General features: G+C 43.1%; 1 protein-coding gene across 2 annotated transcripts in view; it reads right to left on the reverse strand.

Annotated features, from left to right (window-relative positions):
- Positions 1 to 363: 363 nt before the first annotated feature.
- Positions 364 to 20,099, reverse strand: part of FAM76A (family with sequence similarity 76 member A) — a 36,845-nt gene continuing 17,109 nt past the window's right edge. Inside the window, exons 5-9 of one of the 2 annotated variants that reach the window (XM_023219492.2) lie at positions 17,497 to 17,654; positions 13,778 to 13,864; positions 6,965 to 7,100; positions 2,308 to 2,409; positions 364 to 1,444 (exon numbers count right to left, since the gene is read on the reverse strand). In XM_023219492.2, the coding sequence (XP_023075260.1) occupies positions 1,358 to 1,444; positions 2,308 to 2,409; positions 6,965 to 7,100; positions 13,778 to 13,864; positions 17,497 to 17,654 (570 nt within the window). In that variant the 3' untranslated portion in view covers positions 364 to 1,357. The remainder of the gene's footprint in view (positions 1,445 to 2,307; positions 2,410 to 6,964; positions 7,101 to 13,777; positions 13,865 to 17,496; positions 17,655 to 20,099) is intronic. The other variant, XM_023219493.2, reaches the window with a different exon arrangement.

Genomic DNA, 20,099 nt, shown 5'->3' on the forward strand with positions numbered 1-20,099 from the left:
TTTTTTTTTGAGACAGAGTCTCACTCCATTGCCCAGGCTGCAGTGCAGTGTTGCAATTTCAGCTCATTGCAACCTCCACCTCCTGGGTTCGAGCAATTCTCCTGCCTCAGTCTCCTGGGTAGCTGGGATTACAGGTGCACACCACCAGTCCCAGCTAATTTTTGTATTTTTTTTTTAGTAGTGGAGTTTCACCATGTTGGCCAGGATGGTTTCAAACTCCTAACCTCAAATGATCCACCCACCTCGGCCTCCCAAATTGCTGGGATCACAGGTGTGAGCCACTGCGCCTGGCCATATTATTCCATTTTTAATCTGTTCATGTTAAAAAAAAGTTCTCTGACGGCAGCCCAGTATGACAACTGATATAAGCAAATAAAGGATTTTATTTTTTAAAGAAGTGGCAGTGTTCAAATTTAAAATCAATCACATAAAACAATCAGGAAAAGGGTGGGGAGAGAAATGTCCAGTACAACCTGGACAACCTTGCTTTCTGCCCTTACTTAAAAAGACAGACGGTTCAAATCTTTGCTACCTCCCTTAAGTATCTCCATAAATGCTCTTCCAAGAAATCCTCCAAAAGGCACTTAGCTCCATACTTATGCATTGAATTGTTTCACCTTAGCAATGTTTTTAAGACTCCAAGGTAACAAGAAAGAAAAGATCTGATTCTTTTACTAAAAGCTAGTGAATAGGACTGTTTTTTTTTTTTCAAGAGGCATCACTTTTACAATAACTAGCTAGGCTACCATTATTCCTTTATCAAGAAAAAGTTTCTTTTTTAAAAAATAAATAAAACTCTGGCTATACATAGTACAAAGCTCATACATAATACATCTGGAAAAAAACCCAAGAGTATACCCTGAAGCAAAAGGTTTATTGGAGAGAGAAAGCCTCTTCCATTACACCAAGTCTGAAGGTGGCAGTTTTCAAAGTTCAGAGGGTGGCAGTGATATATAATTAATGCCAAACTGTTTGCTCATGGGTATGGCAGGATGCAACGATGGACCAAAAAAAAAAAAAAAAAAATCATTCTGCACATTATACTGAGCAGTGACCACCACACACACACAAAAAAATTAAAATAGAACCAAAATAAAGAGAGAAGAGGAAGAAGAAAAAGAAAAGTCCTAATAGTGAGAGAAACAGAGCGAGCTTGAAATCCCAAACACTCAAGCATGCAGTCTAACACAGCACAAACCAGGTGTTTCCATTCAGCCCACTGCACTCGCACAAAGGATAACTGTAATAAAATAGAGATTTCTTAAGAAAGCTTGCAATTCCCACAGAACAGCCAGGTCTCCAACCCTAACCCTGGACAACTCCATTTGCTGTTGCTATGGAGCCTCCTTGAGGTGTGTCATGGAGAGGTTATAGCTCCTGACTTCTCTGACTTCTTGCTCTTGGACAAGGCAGCTGCCTGCTTCAGGAGCTCTCGGTTTTTGGCCTAAAGAAAAAAAAAATCAGTGTAAGAAGGATGTTTTAAACAGGATATAATCTGTTTTTTCATGTGGAATAAGTGCACATGCTAAGGCAGACGATGTGGAGGGTCAGAAAGAGACAAACAATTCTAGAGGTGGAAAACAACAGGAAGCTCTAGGGCTTGACACTTGGTTCAGGAAAAAAAAGTATTTGCCAGAGGTTAATCAGTGTACCTCAATCTCTTGGGACCCACTGTTACAAAGGGATGCTTTATGCAATACAAACTGTGGAGTGACTTCATGAGCTGGAAAAACAGAATCTATAATTCAGACATCTGGAATCACATCTGGTTTATTCAAAAATCAAAGAACACACTTAATATTTCTACTATTTTTGAGGGGAAAAGATCAGAACACATCCAAGAGTAAAACAATATAAAATATCTACAGGCTGGGCATGATGGCTCACGCCTGTAATCCTAGCACTTAGTGAGGTTGAGGTGGGAAGATCACTTGAAGCCAGGAGTTCAAGACTAGCTCAGGCAATATAGCGAGAGCCCGTCTCTGCAAAAAAATTAAAAAAATAAATTAGTGGGGTAGGGTGGTATATGGCTGTGGTCTTCACTACTTGGAAGGTTGAGGTGGGAGGATCACCAGAGCCCGGGAGGTTGAGGCTGCAGTGAGCCATAATCATGCCACTGCTCTCCAGCCTGGGTGACAGAGAGAGAACCTGTCTCAAAAAAAAAAAAAAAAAAAATCTAAAAAGGGGATTAACATGATTTGTCAATACTTTGAGAAAAAAAGAAATCTATGAGATGATCACTTAAAATAGAATCAGCTAGGTATACCAGGTAGGTACACAATTTTAGCATGTAAAATAAGCAGTCACCTGCAATTGTTCTGTGACTTCTTTGTGGGTTTTCTCCATCTGGTTCATTTTGGCTCTCATCTGCGATTCCTGGTACTGAAAATCAGCCTTCAACTCTGTAATCTGAGGGAAACAAGGCAGAGTAACCAGAATAAATTTCTGTGCAATAAATTGCTTTCAGAGAGCTAAATGGTCACCCAAATTAATGAAACCCAGGGCTCTCCTACAGATCCATATCTAAATCAAAGCCAGGGAGTTCCATACTCTCTTTTTCTCTAAAGCTTTCCTGAAAATTACACAAAGTCCTGAACTAACATTTCTGAATATTTGAGAATAATAGCTGCTACCAATTACTGAACTTTTACTATGTTGTAGAAAAACTGATTACTTCAGAAGATCTTTATGGTAACATTGTGAGGGCAGTAGTCCCATTTTATAGAGGAGAAAACTGATCTTTAGAAAGAGTTAAGTAATGTGGCCAAGATCATATACAGAGTTAGCAAGGGGCAGAGCTAGATTTCAAATCCCAGACCCCCTTCTGAATAGTTGACTACTATTCAAGGAAATTCTAAATCAGAGAGGTGATGTGTGTGAGCTGAGCTTTGAGATGTAGTAACAATAGGCACATAAGGTGAGCAGGAGGGCATCTAAGCAGAGAACAGTGTAGGCACAGACAGATAAATGTGAGATAACAGAGATTATCTGGATGGCTGATGAGGTTGGAGAGATGGGCAGGCATTATGCTAAAGAGCCTGTATTCCAAGCTGAGGAGTGTGACCTTGATCCTGAAAGCTTTGGGAAACAATCTATTTGTTTTTGCTCCTTTAAAAACCCTAACTCTGGGCCAGACGCGGTGGCTCATGCCTGTAATCCCAGCACTTTGGAAGGACAAAAGGGTGGAACACTCGAGCTCAGGAGTTTGAGACCAACATGAACAACATGATGAAACGTCGTGTCTACAAAAAAAAAAAAAAAAAAAAAAGACAAAAATTAAAATAGCTGGGCGTGGTGCTGTGCGCCTGCAGTCCCAGCTACTTAAGAGGACTGAGGTGGGAGGATCGCTTGAGCCAGGGAAGTTGAGTTTACAGTGAGCTGAGATTGTACCACTGCCCAACAGCCTGGGCAACAGAGCAAGCCCCTGTCTCAAAAAAATAAAAAAAATAAATAAATAAAAACTCTATCTCTGCAAAGCAGTAGAAACAAGTGTTCATCTTGTCCCTGTTTTATCGAAATCCTTTTATGTGCCATTCTGATCTAGTCCATGGAGAGAATATACTTGGGTCATTTTCACTTGACAGTCATGTAGTTATGTGAAAGAACACAGATCTCTTCCCATGAATTTCTACCTTTCTAGCAGGAGAAAGCATAGCACAGTAGAAAGAACAGTAGAGTCAGAAAGACTTCCAGTCCCTTGTTCCACCACTTACTAGCTGTATGGTTTGGACATATTAACCTCTTTGGGTCTGTTTCCTCATCTGTAAAATGAGGTAGAAATTACATGGAAGCAAGAAAGGAATTTACATCAATGTCTTAGCTATTCAGAATGAATCACAGCATTCTGAACTTGGCACAAGACAACATAAAGAGCCAGGGGAGGGGATTAGAAACCCCTAAGAAGAAAAATACTGGAGGCATTCTTCATCTATGAAATGATTATAACAATTCCTACCTCAAAGACTTTTTTTTTTTTTTGAGACGGAGTCTTGCTGTGTCGCCTAGGCTAGAGTGCAGTGGCACGATCTTGGTTCACTGCAAGCTCCGCCTCCCGGGTTCACGCCATTCTCCTGCCTCAGCCTCCTGAGTAGCTGGGACTACAGGCGCCTGCCACCACTCCCGGCTAATTTTTTATATTTTTAGTAGAGATGGGGTTTCATCATGTTAGCCAGGATGGTCTCGATCTCCTGACCTCATGATCCACCCACCTTGGCCTCCCAAAGTTCTGGGATTACAGGCATGAGCAACCAAGCCCGGCCTCAAAGGCTTATTATAAGAATAAACAGGCTGAGTGTGGTAGGTCATGCCTGTAATCTCATGCACTTTGGGAGGCCGAGGCGGGCGGGTCACTTGAGGTCAGGAGTTCAAGACCAGCCTGGCCAACAATGGTGAGACCCCTATCTCTATGAAAAATACAAAAATTAGCTGGCCGTGGTGCCATGTGCCTGTAATCCAAGCCACTCGGGAAGCTGAGGCAGGAGAATCACTTGAGCCCAGGGAGGTAGAGGTTGCAGTGAGCAGAGATTGCGCCACTGCACTCCAGCTTGGGTGACAGAGAGAGACCCTGTCTTAAACAAAAACAAAAACAAAAACCAGCCGGGCATGGTAGCGGGCGCCTGTAGTCCCAGCTACTCAGGAGGCTGAGGAATGAGAACTGCTTGAACCCAGGAGTCAGAGGTTGCAGTGAGATCGCACCACTGCACTCCAGCCTGGGTGACAGAGCAACACTCTATCTTTAAAAAAAAAAAGGAATAAATGAGTTAATACATATAAAGCACTTAAAACAGAGTCAGGCATGAAGTTAGCATCCAATAAAAGTTAGCTATTATTATTATAATATTAAGGCAAAATGAGATACTATTTTTTGTTTGTTTTTGGAGACAGGGTCTGGCTCTGTCACCCACAGGCTGGAGTGCAGTGATATGATCACGGCTCACCATAGCCTTGACCTCTCAGGCTGAGGTGATCCTACCACCTTAACCTCCCAGTAGCTGGGACCATAGGTGCACACCATCAAGCCCTGCTAATTTTTGTATTTTTTGCAAAGATGAGGTTTCACCAATGGCCCAGGCTGGTCTTGAATTCCTGGGCTCGAGCAATCTGCCTGCCTCAGCTTCCCAAAGTGTTCGGATTACAGGTGTGAGCCACTGCACCCAGCCTAAAAATGAGATACTATTTAGAAAACCTGAAAACAGGCCGGACGCGGTGGCTCAAGCCTGTAATCCCAGCACTTTGGGAGGCCGAGATGGGCGGATCATGAGGTCAGGAGATCGAGACCATCCTGGCTAACACGGTGAAACCCCGTCTCTACTAAAAAATACAAAAAAAAACTAGCCGGGCGACGTGGCGGGCGCCTGTAGTCCCAGCTACTTGGGAGGCCGAGGCAGGAGAATGGCATAAAACCCGGGAGGCGGAGCTTGCAGTGAGCTGAGATCCAGCCACTGCACTCCAGCCTGGGAGACAGAGCGAGACTCTGTCTTAAAAAATAAAAAAGAAAAAAAGAAAAAAAAAAAAAAGAAAACCTGAAAACAAGATAAGAGACATGAATCAGAGTAAGAATGTAAAAAAGGAAGATAACTATCAGACCATAATAAGACTGGTCTTATTCTGAAGATATTAATGTGAAGATATTAGAAATATAAGGTAGAAGATATTCTGATGTGAAAATAAAATATTAACACTGAGGCCAGGCACAGTGGCTCACGCCTGTAATCCCAACACTTTGGGAGGATACGGCAGGCAGATCACTTGAGATCAAGAGTTTGAGACCAGCCTGGCCAACATGGTGAAACCCCGTCTCTACCGAAAATAGAAAAATTAGTCAGGCATGGTGGCGGGCACCCGTAATCCTAGCTACTTGGGAGGCTGAAGTAGGAGAATCGCTTGAACTCGGGAGATAGAGGTTGCAGTGAACCTGGGCAACAGAGACTCTGTCTCAAAAAACAAAAAATGAAAAAAGAATATTAATACTGAAGATAAATTAAGATTAAAATATTAACATATTAAAGATGGGTCACTTAGTAACAGACTTGTTAGCAATGAAATCACAGTGACGTAAAAGTCATGGCAGAAGGCCCACATGAACACTGTTCAGGGAAGAGGAAGAACTGGCCCGTGAACTTTGAGTATTATTGTCCCACAGACATGGCCATCCCCATAATAAGCGAAGGAGACATTAGGTTCTTTTAGCTGGACAGCATTGAACATTTCAGCTACATAACTACCTCCTCTTGTCCCAACTCTATGCTTATTCAGCACCTTCTGATTACAGCCTCTCCAGGTAGCTCATGCCAAGAACAGTGTGCTGTTACATGCTCCGCTGTGAACTGAGATGTGAACACTGTTTTTTGTCTCTACAAGCTCAGTTAACAAATGTCCTCTCTGAGGCCAGGGGCAGTGGCTCACGTTTGTAATCCTAGCACTTTGGGAGGCCGAGGTGGAGGGATCACGTAAGACCAGGAGTTCAAGACCAGTCTGGGCAACATAATAAGTCCATGTCTCTACAAAAAAATTTTTTAAATTGACCGAGTACAGTGGCACATGCCTGTAGTCCCAGCTACTCAGGGGGCTGAGATGGGAGGACTGCCTGAGCCTGGAAGGTAGAGACTGCAGTAGCCATGATCGTGCCACTGCACTCCAGCCACTCCAGCCAGGGTGACACAGCTGAGACCCTGTCTCAAAAACAAAACAAAACAAAATAAAATGTCCTCTCTGAGAAATGGAAGCTGCAAGTACTGAGAAAAATCCGTTTTTTGAGCCCAGTTGACTGGAGTAATGCCATCCCAAGAGTCATCTCGGCAGACAACCAGCCTCTCCCCAGGATATCCCAACCTTGACATAGGCTCTCAAAGTGTCAATGTTAAGTACCCAACAAACATCAGTTAAAAAGAGTTATTATCATGTCCCATACCACATTTCTCACCCTCACATCATTCTGGTTGGAGAGGAATAAAATAAACCATACCTTCTTCTCTTTCTCTAAAATCATTTGATCCTTTTGATGCAACATCTTCTTCAGGGTAGCCACTTCTTCCTTCAGTTGGGCAATGATGACAAAGTGGTCAGTGCCTGGTGAGTCCAGAGCCAGGTCTGGGGAGAAGCTAGATTTAAAAATCAGGGGAAAATATTGTAACTTGGATGGATAAACTTTTCCCTACCTGAGGATGCATCCTAGACCACTTGACTGCAAGCTCCTCAAGAGCAGGAATCCTAGCATCAAGCACATTGCACCACACATGCTGGGCTCAACAGCACTTGCTGAACTGAACTGCAGAGGTAAGGTGGCCATCAGATAACTCTACAAACCAAAGCCACAACCCGGCAGCATCCCTGCAGCATCTTCTCTCACATTTAGGACTAAAATAAATGCCACATCCCAAGAGCTAAGGATACTGTTTCAGGTTCCTTGAAGATCCCCAATGATGTACTAGAAAAACAGTCCTAATTTTTGTGATTAGATAAATTCCCTAGAATTCCAGATAAATTATAAACTGTGAGCTCATGCATTTTTCTTTAATGCTCCACTCACAGCTCGTCTTTCAGGGCCTTGTCTTCTGTCTCAAAGCACCACAATGCAGTCAGTGTATCTGCCGAGAAGCTGCTGGATTCCCACCCAGGAGCAGTCAGTTCTTTTCCAAAAAAGATGAAACAGGAATGAAGCCAGCTTCCCCTACACTACAAATGGCCTGCAGATTGTCATTTCCAATATCAGGAATTTTGTAACATCGCATTAGGAAAGGAACCAAGAGGTGGCAAATTCCAGAGTCACACCACAACTTGGGCTTTCAACAGATTCCTCCCAATAACAGCATTGGAGCACTCCATTTTGTCCAAGTGCCAGGTGGACTCCATGTCCTTTTAGCAGAGCCTCTTAAGAAGGGACAGTTTGGCCGGGCGCAGTGGCTCACGCCTGTAATCCCAGCACTTTGGGAGGCCGAGGTGGGCGGATCACAAGGTCAGGAAATCGAGACCACGGTGAAACCCCGTCTCTACTAAAAACACAAAAAATTAGCCAGGCACGGTGGCGGGCGCCCGTAGTCCCAGCAACCCAGGAGGCTGAGGCAGGAGAATGGCGTGAACCGTGAATCCGGGAGGCAGACCTTGCAGTGAGCCGAGATCGCGCCACTGTACTCCAGCATGGGGGACAGAGCGAGACTCCGTCTCAAAAAAAAAAAAAAAAAGAGAAGGGACAGTTTTAGGCCGGGCTCGGTGGCTCACGCCTGTAATCCCAGCACTTTGGGAGGCCAAGGCAGGCGGATCACCTGAGGTCGGGAGTTAAAGACCAGCCTGACCAACATGGAGAAATCTCGTTTCTACTAAATATACAAAATTAGCCGGGTGTGGTGGTGCATGCCTGTAATCCCAGCTGCTCGGGAGACTGAGGCAGGAGAATCTCTTGAACCTGGGAGGCGGAGGTTGCAGTGAGCCAAGATTGCACCTTTGCACTCCAGACTGGGCAACAAGAGCAAACTCCGTCTCAAAAGAAAAAAAGAAAGAAAAAGAAGTGATAGTTTCACGAAATCCGCAAAACCCCCAAATTGTATGTACAATCTCGTCTACACATATAATGGGTGGTTTTTAGAGTGAGGATCCATAGCTTTCAATGGCCACTCATAAATGCCTCAGACTCAAAACAAGTTAAGGAATCACTGCCAAGAGGGTCAAATCCTGTTCTCTAGAGAGTTCCCAAAAAACACTCTTTACTTTTCCCAGGACAATCTTTGAAGTAAAACACAAACCTGTTTTTCCTAAGCAGACACTGGAATACTCATTCTCAACTCCCTAGATACAGCAACAACTCACAGTTCTTATATCCTAAACCACATCTAAGAGCCAACATTTCTCTACACAGGAAGAAACTCCAAATAGCAAGCCTAACCAGTGGACAAACTACCTCACAGTTACCAAGTCAAACATTTCTATGGCTAGAATAGGAAGATAAAGATATTCGACAAGAATATTCCTACCCTCCTCTCAGTCTACATGAAGCATATGAGAAGACTGTCAGAGGAAGAATGAATCAATGTTCTCATAACTAATGAATGGATGGAATTACTGCGTAACAAAAATAAATGCAAAATCATAAAATAAGGCACGCAGGAGAAAGTACTGAAAGGAACTATTACCGTCTCTACTAGTTTCAGATCTGGAAGCACCCTTACAGCTGCAGTCTCACATCTGTTTCAATACCTGCTAAGGACCTGTCTTTCTTCAACTGAATAGAGTCTATTTAAACCCATAACTAGAGTAATGAGCTAACGTAAGTAATTTTTTGCTGTCCCCAAACTCCTAATGCCCTATCCTTCTTGCTTCTTGTGAGAGGATTCCCCCCATACCAATAAATAGTTGACAAACTCATCCTTTCTATCCTGTGTTAGGGACTGGCCTCACTCTCTTTTTTTTTTTTTTGAGACAGAGTTTCGCTCTTGTTGCCTAGGCTGGAGTGCAATGGTGTGATCTCGGCTCACCACAACCTCCGGCTCACCACGACCTCTGCCTCCCAGGTTCAAGCGATTCTCCTGCCTCAGCCTCTCAAGTAGCTGGGATTACAGGCATGCGCCACCACACCTGGCTAATTTTTGTATTTTTAGTAGAGGCAGCGTTTCTCCATGTTGGTCAGGCTGGTCTTGAACTCCCGACCTCAGGTGATCCACCCGCCTCGGCCTCCCAAAGTGCTGGGATTACAGGCGTGAGCCACTACGCCCAGCCCTCACTCTCTAATTCCTGGTTCAGTAAGAACTGCTAGAAATGAAAAAAGATGGCTAGGGTAACAAGGCAAAAAAAACAGTCTCTTTCCTAATGGCTCCAATGACAGGGAACTACTACTTCTCCAGAAAAATTGTCTTTTACAAAAGCTCGTAATGTAAGAACAATTTTCTTGGGTTGAGCCAAAACCTGCCTCTCTATAACCCTACATATTGGTCCTGAGACTGTCCTCAAAGGCTATACAGATTAAGTCTAACCTTCCAGGCACATTTCAGGGGAGGATAAAATGAAACTATGAGTTAAAAAAAAGAATGTCTTTTAGAAACAGTAAACCACAAGCTGTGCCTGAGTGCCACCAGCTGTTGCGGCTGCTTTTTTGATTGCCTATGGAACAACAAACAAGCATGATTAAAAAGTAGCCGGTGTATTTTCTAGAGGGAGGAAAACTAGAAATTAACTTAGATTTTCCTAAAATTGAAAAGTTTTTGTCACAATTTCAACAAACAAATTAGGACACATTGAGACAGAGACTGTGGATTTTGTAGGATACTTAGAAAAAAAAGACTAAAGCATCTTATTATAAAGCCATTTTTGAAAGCTAAAATGTGTTCTGTCTGAACAAAATGGAAGGCTAATGGATAAAGAAAAAGAGGAGGAAAAATAATCAAACATACCTCAGTATTAAATAAGTAAGAAAAGATAATGTGGTAGTATAGAAAGGTCAATGAAAAACCATTAGGCAGCAATTTGCAGAAAACATGGGGAATAAGAGCATAAATTTAAAAGTATATGAATATTTTAGGGGCTGGGTGTGGTGGCTCATGCCTATAATCCCAGCATGTTGGGAGGCCAAACCAGGAGGATCACTTGAGGCCAGGAGTTTAAGACTCCGTCTACAAAAAAAAAATTAGCTGAGTGTGGTGGCATGTGCCTATAGTCCCAGCTATTTGGGAGGCTGGGGTGGGAGGATCATTTGAGTCCAGAAGGTCAAGGCTGCAGTGAGCCATGATTGCGCCACAGCACTCCAGCCTGGGTGACAAAGTGAGACCTTGTCTCAAAAGAAAAAAAAAAAAAAACAGCCAGGCACAGTGGCTCATTCTTATAATCCCAGCACTTTGGGAGGCCAACGTAGGAGGATCACTTGAGCCCAGGAGTTCAGGACTGGCCTGAGTAACATGGTGAAACCCTGTTTCTACAAAAAATACAAAAATTAGGCAGGCATGGTGGTGCATGTCTGTAGTCCCAGCTACTTGGGAGGCTTAGGTGGAAGGATCACTTGAGCCCAGGAGGTCGAGGCTGCAGTGAGCCAAGATCATGCCACTGCATTCCAGCCTGGGCAACAGGGTGAGACCCTGTCTCAAAAAAAAAAAAAAGAAAAGAAAAGAAATAGGTAGCCAGTGAAATTTTGGTTTGGATGACATTAAAAAAGGACTGTCAAAAAAAAAGTCAGAATGCTTTTTTCAAGGCAAAGTAAATGCAGGGAAAAAAACCCACAAAAAGTAAAGAGGACAGCAAAGTGGAATTTATCTTGTGTTATGAACATTTAAAAACTAGAAAAGCAAACAAGTAGAATAGAATGTTAAAAATGCTAATGCAGAACATTTCAAATGGAATTTATATGGTATGAAAATAGTTTTCGTGACAGCAGAAAACATTTCCAAATTTTCAAATTATAAATTACTTAGAAAAATAAATTAGCATGTCATTTTAAGGAAAAACTTATCTCCCCTACCTTTTTTTTTTTTTTTTTTGAGACAGAGTCTCACTGCCTCGGCTCAAGTGCAGTGGTGCAATCATGGCTCACTGCAGCCTCAACTTCCCCAGGCTCAAGTGGTCCTCCCACCGCAGCCTCCTGAGTAGCTAGAAGGCACACGCCACCATGCCCAGCTAATCTTTGTATGTTTTGTAGAGATGGGGTTTCATCATGTTGCCCAGGCTGGTCTCAAACTCCCCCGGGTGATTCACTAGCCTTGGCCTCCCAAAGTGCTGGGACTGCATGTGTGAACAACTGTGCCTGGTCAAAATGATCATTTAATATCTTTTCTGGAGGACATCATGAAAGACCATGTACCTATGTCAAGGATCAGCTTTCAACTTGAGGAAAACACCATTGCTGATGACTGGATGCAATAAAACACTGAACAGAAAACTTGAGTTTTTAGCTTGGTGTATCCATAGCAATGGACAGCAAGAATAGCGGCAGTATCTCAGGAACAAAATAAGCTAATAGAAAGTGAACCTGGCCGGGCGCGGTGGCTCATGCCTGTAATGGCAGCACTTTGGGAGGCCGAGGCGGGCGGATCATGAGGTCAGGAGATCGAGACCATCCTGGCTAACACGGTGAAACCCCATCTCTACTAAAAATACAAAAAAAAGTTAGCCGGGCGTGGTGACGGGCACCTGTAGTCCCAGCTACTCAGGAGGCTGAGGCAGGAGAATGGTGTGAACCCGGCAGGTGGAGCTTGCAGTGAGCTGAGATCGCGCCACTGTACTCTGGGCGACAGAGCGAGACGCCGCCTCAAAAAAAAAAAAAAAGAAAGTGAACTTTAAGGACTGGTCGGTTAAACTGGAGGATACGAATGAGCTTTTTCCAGGTCATTCAAACACAGCCTGGATCATAAATAAGCACAAAACAGAAATGAATCTAAAGGCATAGGTCTTGGCTTAGGCCTTTATAAAGCAGGGCATTCAAAAAGTCCATTCCTTGAAGTAGTTTTTGCAGGGTCACATGCGCTGGCAGAGGTGATGGACAACCTGTGCCACATCTCTTTCTTCACAAGGGCCAGACTAGCTTCTGAGAGAACAGTAAAGCTGGCCAGAAAGATGATCTTTATGGTTCCTCCCCCCATGTAATCTGACTACCTAAATTAAGCATTCCAGAAGGTTCAATTCAAGAAGTTTAAAATCAATGAAACTAGTTCTAAAAACCTTGTAGAATCTGAAAGCAAGTTAACAAAAAAGGCAATGGGAAAGAACGTTTTGTATCCCTCTAAATAAAATCAGTCCTGGTAAGCTTATATGCTGGTTTGCTCCTATATCCACTACTGGCTGGGAAAGAGAACTGTGAATGGGTGGAGTTTTCAGAATGGAGATGATTTCAAGGATCTCAGGAAGTGTGTCAGGTGGTTTCACTTCGGGATGCCCAGGCCTGAGGAACAGGAAAATGGTTGGTCCCAAGACTTTTGTTGAGAAGCAGCCCACTGTACCAACACAGATGGGACACTCAGGATATTAGGACCCAAGCAGCTCACAAGATGAAGTATCACTGAGGAAGGGAGACGAAAGTGAGGACTAAAAGTATGCATTTAGACTGGCTTGAAATGAAATAAAAATATGCAAATGCATCTCATTCTCTCCTGATCCAGAATCTGCACTGGGCTGGCTTTCTGAATGTTAAGGAAGTATGTATCCTCACAAATTTGGCAACATTGCCTTATTCCCAACCTGTTTTTACCTCTCAAGATCAACTCCTCTTCTGCCTGCAGGAGGACATGGGCACAGATCACAAAGAAAAGCATCCAGCTCTGGACTTCTTAGAATTACTGTAGGGAAGGCCAGGCAAGGTGGCTCCTGCCTGTAATCCCAGCACTTTGGGAGGCCGAGGTGGGTGGATTACTTGAGGCCAGGAGTTTGAGTCAACATGGTGAAACTAAATGTACAAAAATTAGCTGGACATGGTGGCACCCCTGTAATTCCAACTACTCGGGAGACTGAGGCATGAGAATTGCTTGAACCCAGGAGAGAGGTTGCAGTGAGCTAAAATCGCACCACTGCACTCTAGCCTGAACGACAGAGTGAGACTCTGTCTCTAAAAAAAAAAAAACAAAGAATTAGGAATTAATGTAGGGGAATAATTTAGTGGACTGCAGAATTCAACTGCTATTAAATCAAGTTACAAGTTCTTATCTTTTAATGACAAGATTAGATTTATAAACAAATATCAGTACTGCTTACTTACAAGACGCACTGACAGCCATAGACTAATTCCAAGGCAGACCCTAAAATGTATTCCTGTTTCAGGAACTGTGTATGTATTTCAAATGTGTGCGCACACATACTCCAACTGGCTCACCTGTCTCCATTAGTTGTGATTGACTCAAACTTGGACTTTTTCTTTGGGATTTCATTTTGAATTGAAGATGTAGAAAGTGTTTTCTGGCTTTTAATGGCAAAAATAGAGAGACACACATTAGAAATCAAAGATTAACAAAACATCACAATGAAAGTCTGTCAAATAGACCAATGTAAGATAGCAGCTCTACTATGCAAGAGCTAATAATTCTCGATTAATAATCTACCAAGGTGATGATTTTGTAGGCCTGGATGGATGGGTAGCTAGTTTCCACAGGATCAAAAAAAAAAATTCTTGGCCTTAATTAATTAAATATTACCTGCTTTATTAATAACCATGAGAACAAAAATCAATAAAACTTCAATAAGAAGTATAATCTGTCTTCTAGTTTAAAATGTTTTTACATTCACTGTCTCACATGCATCTTGTAATTCTGTGAGGTAGAGGTAAGTTATTATTTCTACTGTGCAGAAATAGGTCAAGATCAACTTATCTACCAAAGGACATATAGCTAGTAGTAGTAAAGTAAAGAAACCAGGTCAAAATATATATATATATATTTTTTTTTTTTGAGATGGAGTCTCACTCTGTCACCCAAGCTGGAGTGCAGTGGCACAATCCTGGTTCACTGCAACCTCTGCCTCCTGACTTCAAGTGATCCTTCCACCTCAGCCTCCCGAATAGCTGGGACTAAAGGTGCGTGCCGCCACACCCAGCTAATTTTGTATTTTTTGGTAGAGACGGGGTTTCACCATGTGGGCCAGGTTAGTCTCAAACTCCTGACTTCAAGTGATCCACCTGCCTCAGCCTCCCAAAGTGCTGGGATTACAGGCGTGAGCCACCACATCCGGCCAGTCTAGTTCTTCTTCACTATATTTGTGTTAACCTACTGGTATTTCAGTCACACTACAAGACTAAAAATCAGTTTTAGCCCCAATAACTTCACTCAAAACTGGTCTTGAAACAAAAGCTGGAGGTCTGTCTCTGCTATGCAATCCTTTGACTTTGACTGGTGTTCAACTGACAAGTCCATAGGATTCCTCAGACCTTTTCTTACTTGACCTCTTTTCAGCATTTGATACCACTGATACTGCATCCTTCTTCAAATGTTCTCCTGGTTTGGTGAGCCCACTTTTGTGACAGCTGCTTCTTAGTTCCTAATCCTTAAATACTGAATGCTTTTAGAGTTCTGTTCTCGGCCCGGAATCTGAATTATATCATTCAAGAGCATGATTTTAACAACTACCTATCATAGTGATTGGAAATGATGTTAACTATATCACCTGCATAAAAATAATCTGGGATGTTTATAAAATAATGTAGATTCCTGGACTCCATCCTAGTTCCTACTGAATTAAATTCTGGGGTGGGATTACTGCAGGAATCTGCTTTTTAATTTTTTTTAATTTTAGAGAGAGTGTCTTGTTCTGGTGCCCAGGCTGGAGTGCAATGGCATAATCATGGCTCATGGCAAGCCTCGAACTCCAAGGCTCAAAACAATCCTCCTAACTCAGCCACCCAAGTAGCTGGGACTACAGGCGTGTGCCACCACACCTGGCTAATATTGTTTTTTGTAGAGATGGGGTCTCACTATGTTGCTCCTGCTGGTCTCAAACTCCTGGCCTCAAGCAACCCTCCCGCCTCGGCCTCCCAGAGTGTTGGTTTACGGGTATAAGCCAGCCAATGTATCTGGCCAGAATCTGCATTTTCAAATAATCCCTACCCCCAGTGATTCTTTTTACTGTTGTTTCTTTTTGACACAGAGTCTCACTCTGTCACCCAGCCTGGAGTGTGGGGACACGATCTCAACTTACTTCAACCTCCGCCTCCTGGGTTCAAGTGATTCTCCTGCCTCAGCCTCCTGAGTAGCTGGGATTATAGGCACGCACCACTATACCTGGCTAATTTTTGTCTTTTTTGTTTTAGTAGAAACAGGGTTTCACCATGTTCGTCAGGCTGGTCTCAAAACTCCTGACCTCGTGATCCACCCGCCTTGGCCTCCCAAAGTGCTGAGATTACAGGCGTGAGCCATGGCGCCCAGCCAGATTCTTATGTGGTACCTATGGCCCATGTCCAAACCTCTCTTCTAAGTTCTAGGCTAAGCTCCTAAAAGTAATTCTTCATGCTTCAAACTCAACCTTTCAAAACTAAACATATTTTCTCCCCTTCCTATATTGTCTCTCAGTTAAGGATCTATCTATTCACCCAAATAAAAAACCCGGGAATTATCCTTTACTTACTCAGTTCTTGCCCATGTGTCTGTTCATCAGATTATCTAAGTTTCTCATAATTCTCCATCCAAAACATCTTCCTGAATCAGCCTTTTCAATCTTCCACTGCCACTGCCTCAGGTGAGGTTCTTGTTTTAACATCTCTTACCCAGACTCTTAGAAAAAAGGCTTTTATATTTTATATAATTTTATAATTTATATAATTTATATTTATATATAAATTAACCCCCAGTCCCTTTTTCCTCCAATGCATTCTCCACACTAGTCAGGGTTAATTTTTTAAATGAAGATTCGGTCTCTCCTCTGCATAGACCCTTCAATGGCTTCCCACTAACACCCTGACCTTAGGATTAAGTTTACATTCCTTACCAGGATGCAGGACCCCTTTTTCCTTCCATTCCCCAGCTCCCAGACAAAAGCTCCAGTAATATAAAAGGACTTACAATTCTCCAGGGTTCCATGTGGTCTCATGCCCTCCATGCCTTTGCAAATGCTATTCTCTCAGCCTAGAATGCCTCTGCCCATTCCATCCCTGAGGATTCCAACTCATCCTAAGATCTAGCTCTAATGCCAGCTCTTCTCCAAGCCTGCTTGCCTGACTTCTCAAGGCAGTTAATTACTACCCTCATGTCTGCATTCTTGACATGTCTTCACTGTGGTACCCATTACATTATACTAAGATCATCTGTTTATAAGTCTGTCTTTCCTACCAGACTGCATACTCTTGGAGAGCAGCATGACTTATACTTAGCTCTTCATTCCCACCAGCATCCCTGACCCATGAGAGTACTTAATGCTTGCTGATTAAACAAAGTCATAATGGTAATAACAAAACAAACAAATAAAAAAACCTGAAATGTATTGAATATTTCCTACATGCCAGTTATAAAAACAATCACTGTGCATGTACTAATTTATCTTTACAACAACCCCATGAGGTAATACTATTACTTCCCTCATTTTACAGATGAGAAAACTTGCCCAAAATCCCCACAGAGAACCTGGCACAGCAGGATTCCATCCAGAGCCAGAACTGTTAACAATACTAGATACTCTGAAAGTAAGTTTAAAACAACAATGAAAATACATCTTTTTGACTAGGTGCCACCAGGACAAACCTAGAACATCTATCAGCCTCCTGGCTAAATATGCATGGAAAAGCTGTATCTCTCAGAAAGTGAAACGTCCAATCTTCTGGAAACAGAATCCACTCTAAGGGTGAGAACACTACAAACCAAAGTAGGGTAAGTTCCACAAACATTTCAGACACAATACAAAGTCAGGAAATCCTGACACTTTATGGAAATCTCTCTGGTTCTTGGAGGATATATGAATTATAAAATATGACAAATGAGTTTCCTCCTACAGACTAGTACCTACAGAGAATATAGAAAATGCATATGAGATGGTATGTACCATGATGGTTGTGTGAGCATTACATCTGACCTACCAGCACTTCTAGTCCTATCTCATGCATCTTGAGGTTACCTGTTATAATGGCCACCACCACTCAGGCGACTATACTGCTCCTTCTCCTGGTGGCCAGCACGAGAAGAGCTACTCAGGTGTTTCCTCTGCTCTTTGGTCTTCTGAAGGACCCGTTTGTATGAAAGTGTGCATAGCCAGCACAGCAATTTCCCATCTACCTGAAAGATGAGGAGACAAAGATAAAGAAGCGGGAATCTAGTGCAGTGGCTGCAAACGTGGTATTAGGAGCTAGAACCCTTGGGTTCAGTCCCAGTTCTGAAACTTATGAGCTGTGACTTTGGGCATGTCAAAGGGGGCTGCTACAAGGATCTAGTGACATAATGTAGGTAAAGCACTTAACACAGTGCCAAGCACATAAAAGTTGCTTAATAAATTTCAGCTGCGGGGCTGGGCGCGGTGGCTCATGCCTGTAATCCCAGCACTTTGGGAGGCCAAGGTGGGTGGATCACGAGGTCAGGAGATTGAGACCATTCTGGCCAACATGGTGAAACCCCATCTCCACTAAAAATACAAAAATTAGCCAGGCATGGTGTCGTGCACTTGTAGTCCCAGCTACTCAGGAGGCTGAGGCAGAAGAATCGCTTGAACCTAGGAGGTGGAGGTTGCAGTGAGCTAAACCATGGCACTCTAGCCTGGCGACAGAGTGAGACTCCATCTCAAAATAAATAAATTAATTAATTAAATTAAATTAAATAAATTTCAGCTGCTAATTTTATATCTTTTTGTTTTGTTTCTCTTCAACTTAGCAAACACAGATGAGTAAAATTCTCACAAGACCATGGTTCTCATTAAGGAAAACTCAGCAGGGAGAAGGCAGAAGATGAATTATAAAATTCATACTTACAGCTTTTTGGATTTTTTTTTAGTGATGGGATCTCATTCACCCAGGTTGGAATGCAGTGGTGTCACTGTAGTACACTATAGCCTTAAACTTCTAGGTTCAAGCAATCCTCCTGCCTCAGCCTCCTGAGCAGCCAGGACTACAGGCACATGCCACCAAGCTCACCTAAACAGTTGTTGGGTTTTTTTTTCCTTTTTTTTCCCCCAAACAGGGTCTTGCTCTGTTGCCCAGGCTGGAGTGTAGTGTTATGATCTCAGCTCACTGCAACCTCCACCTCCTGGGCTCAAGCAATCCTTCCACCTCAGCCTCCCGAGTAGCTGGAACTACAGGCATGCACCACCGTGCCTGGCTAATTTTTGTATTTTTTTTTTGTAGAGACAGGGTTTCACCATGTTGCCCAGGCTGGTCTCGAACTCCTGAGCTCAAGTGATCTGCCTGTCTTGGCCTCCCAAAGTGCTGGACTTACACGCGTGAGCCACCGCATCTGGCCATTTTTTTTTAAATGACAAAATTTGTATATATTTATTGTGTAAAACATGTTGTTTTGAAATACGTACACTTTGGGAGGCTGAGGCAGGTGGAGTGCACGAGCCCAAGAGTTTGAAACTACCCGGGCAACATGGCAAAACCCATCTACAAAAAGAAACACAACAAAAATTAGCCAGTTGTGGTGGTGCACGCCTGCAGTCCCAGCTACTAGGGAGGCTGAGGTGGGAGAATCACTTAAGCCTGGGAGGTTGAGGCTGCAGTGAGCTGTAAGCGTGCCACTGTACTACAGCCTTGGTGACAGAGTGAGACCCTTTCTCAAAAATGAATAAATATTTTTAAAAATATGTACACATTGTGGAATGGCTAAATCAAGATAATTAACATGCATTACCTCACATAATTTTTGTTTGTTTGTTTCTGAGACAGAGTCTTGCTGTGTTGCCCAGGCTGGAGTGCAGTGGTGCGGTCTCAGCTTATTGCAACCTCCATCTCCCGGGTTCAAGCAATTTTCCTGCCTCAGCCTCCCGAGTAGCTGGGATTACAAGCATCTGCTGCCATGCCCAGATAATTTTTTTTTTGTATTTTTAGTAGAGATGGAGTTTCACCACGATGGCCAGGCTGGTCTTGAACTCCTGACCTCCGGATCTGCTCGCCTTGGCCTCCCAAAACGCTGGGATTACAGGCATGAGCCACTGCACCTGGCCTAGTTTTTCTTTTTTTTTTTTTTTTTCCCCTGTGGTGAGAACACTTAAAATCTACTCTTTTAACAACTTTCAAGAGTACATTTTATTAACTATAGTTACCATGTTGTACAATGGATCTCTTCAACCTATTCCTCCTATATAACTGAAATCCTTTGGCCAACATCTCCCCAAACCCACCCTCCAATATCTCAGTTTTAATACTTTATAAAAGATTCACAAAGTGGTATGCTGGATACCATCTCTCAGATGGAAAGAGGGTCCCCAGAGATACAACAATGAGTAAGCAGCTTCCAGGGCCTGGTCCCTGGCGGTGGCCTGCCATGGCACTGTTTGAATTAGAAAAAGTTGACTCCTTTGAGCAGAAGTAACTCTGCACCACGGAGCAGGGCCCAAAGCTAGGAAGCATAATGTGGCTTCTACCACCCTCTGAAGCTGTGGTGTCTCTGTGCAGCATTCAGACTGAAAAACCACTGGAGGCACAGTAGGACAGATGACAGGGCAGTAGGGCTGGTTGGAATTTCTCAGGTTAGGCAAGGAATATGCTGATACATTACGGAATTTTACAGTTT

The sequence above is a fragment of the Piliocolobus tephrosceles genome, chromosome 1 (assembly GCF_002776525.5).
Source record: "Piliocolobus tephrosceles isolate RC106 chromosome 1, ASM277652v3, whole genome shotgun sequence".
Taxonomy (NCBI): Eukaryota; Metazoa; Chordata; class Mammalia; order Primates; family Cercopithecidae; genus Piliocolobus; species Piliocolobus tephrosceles.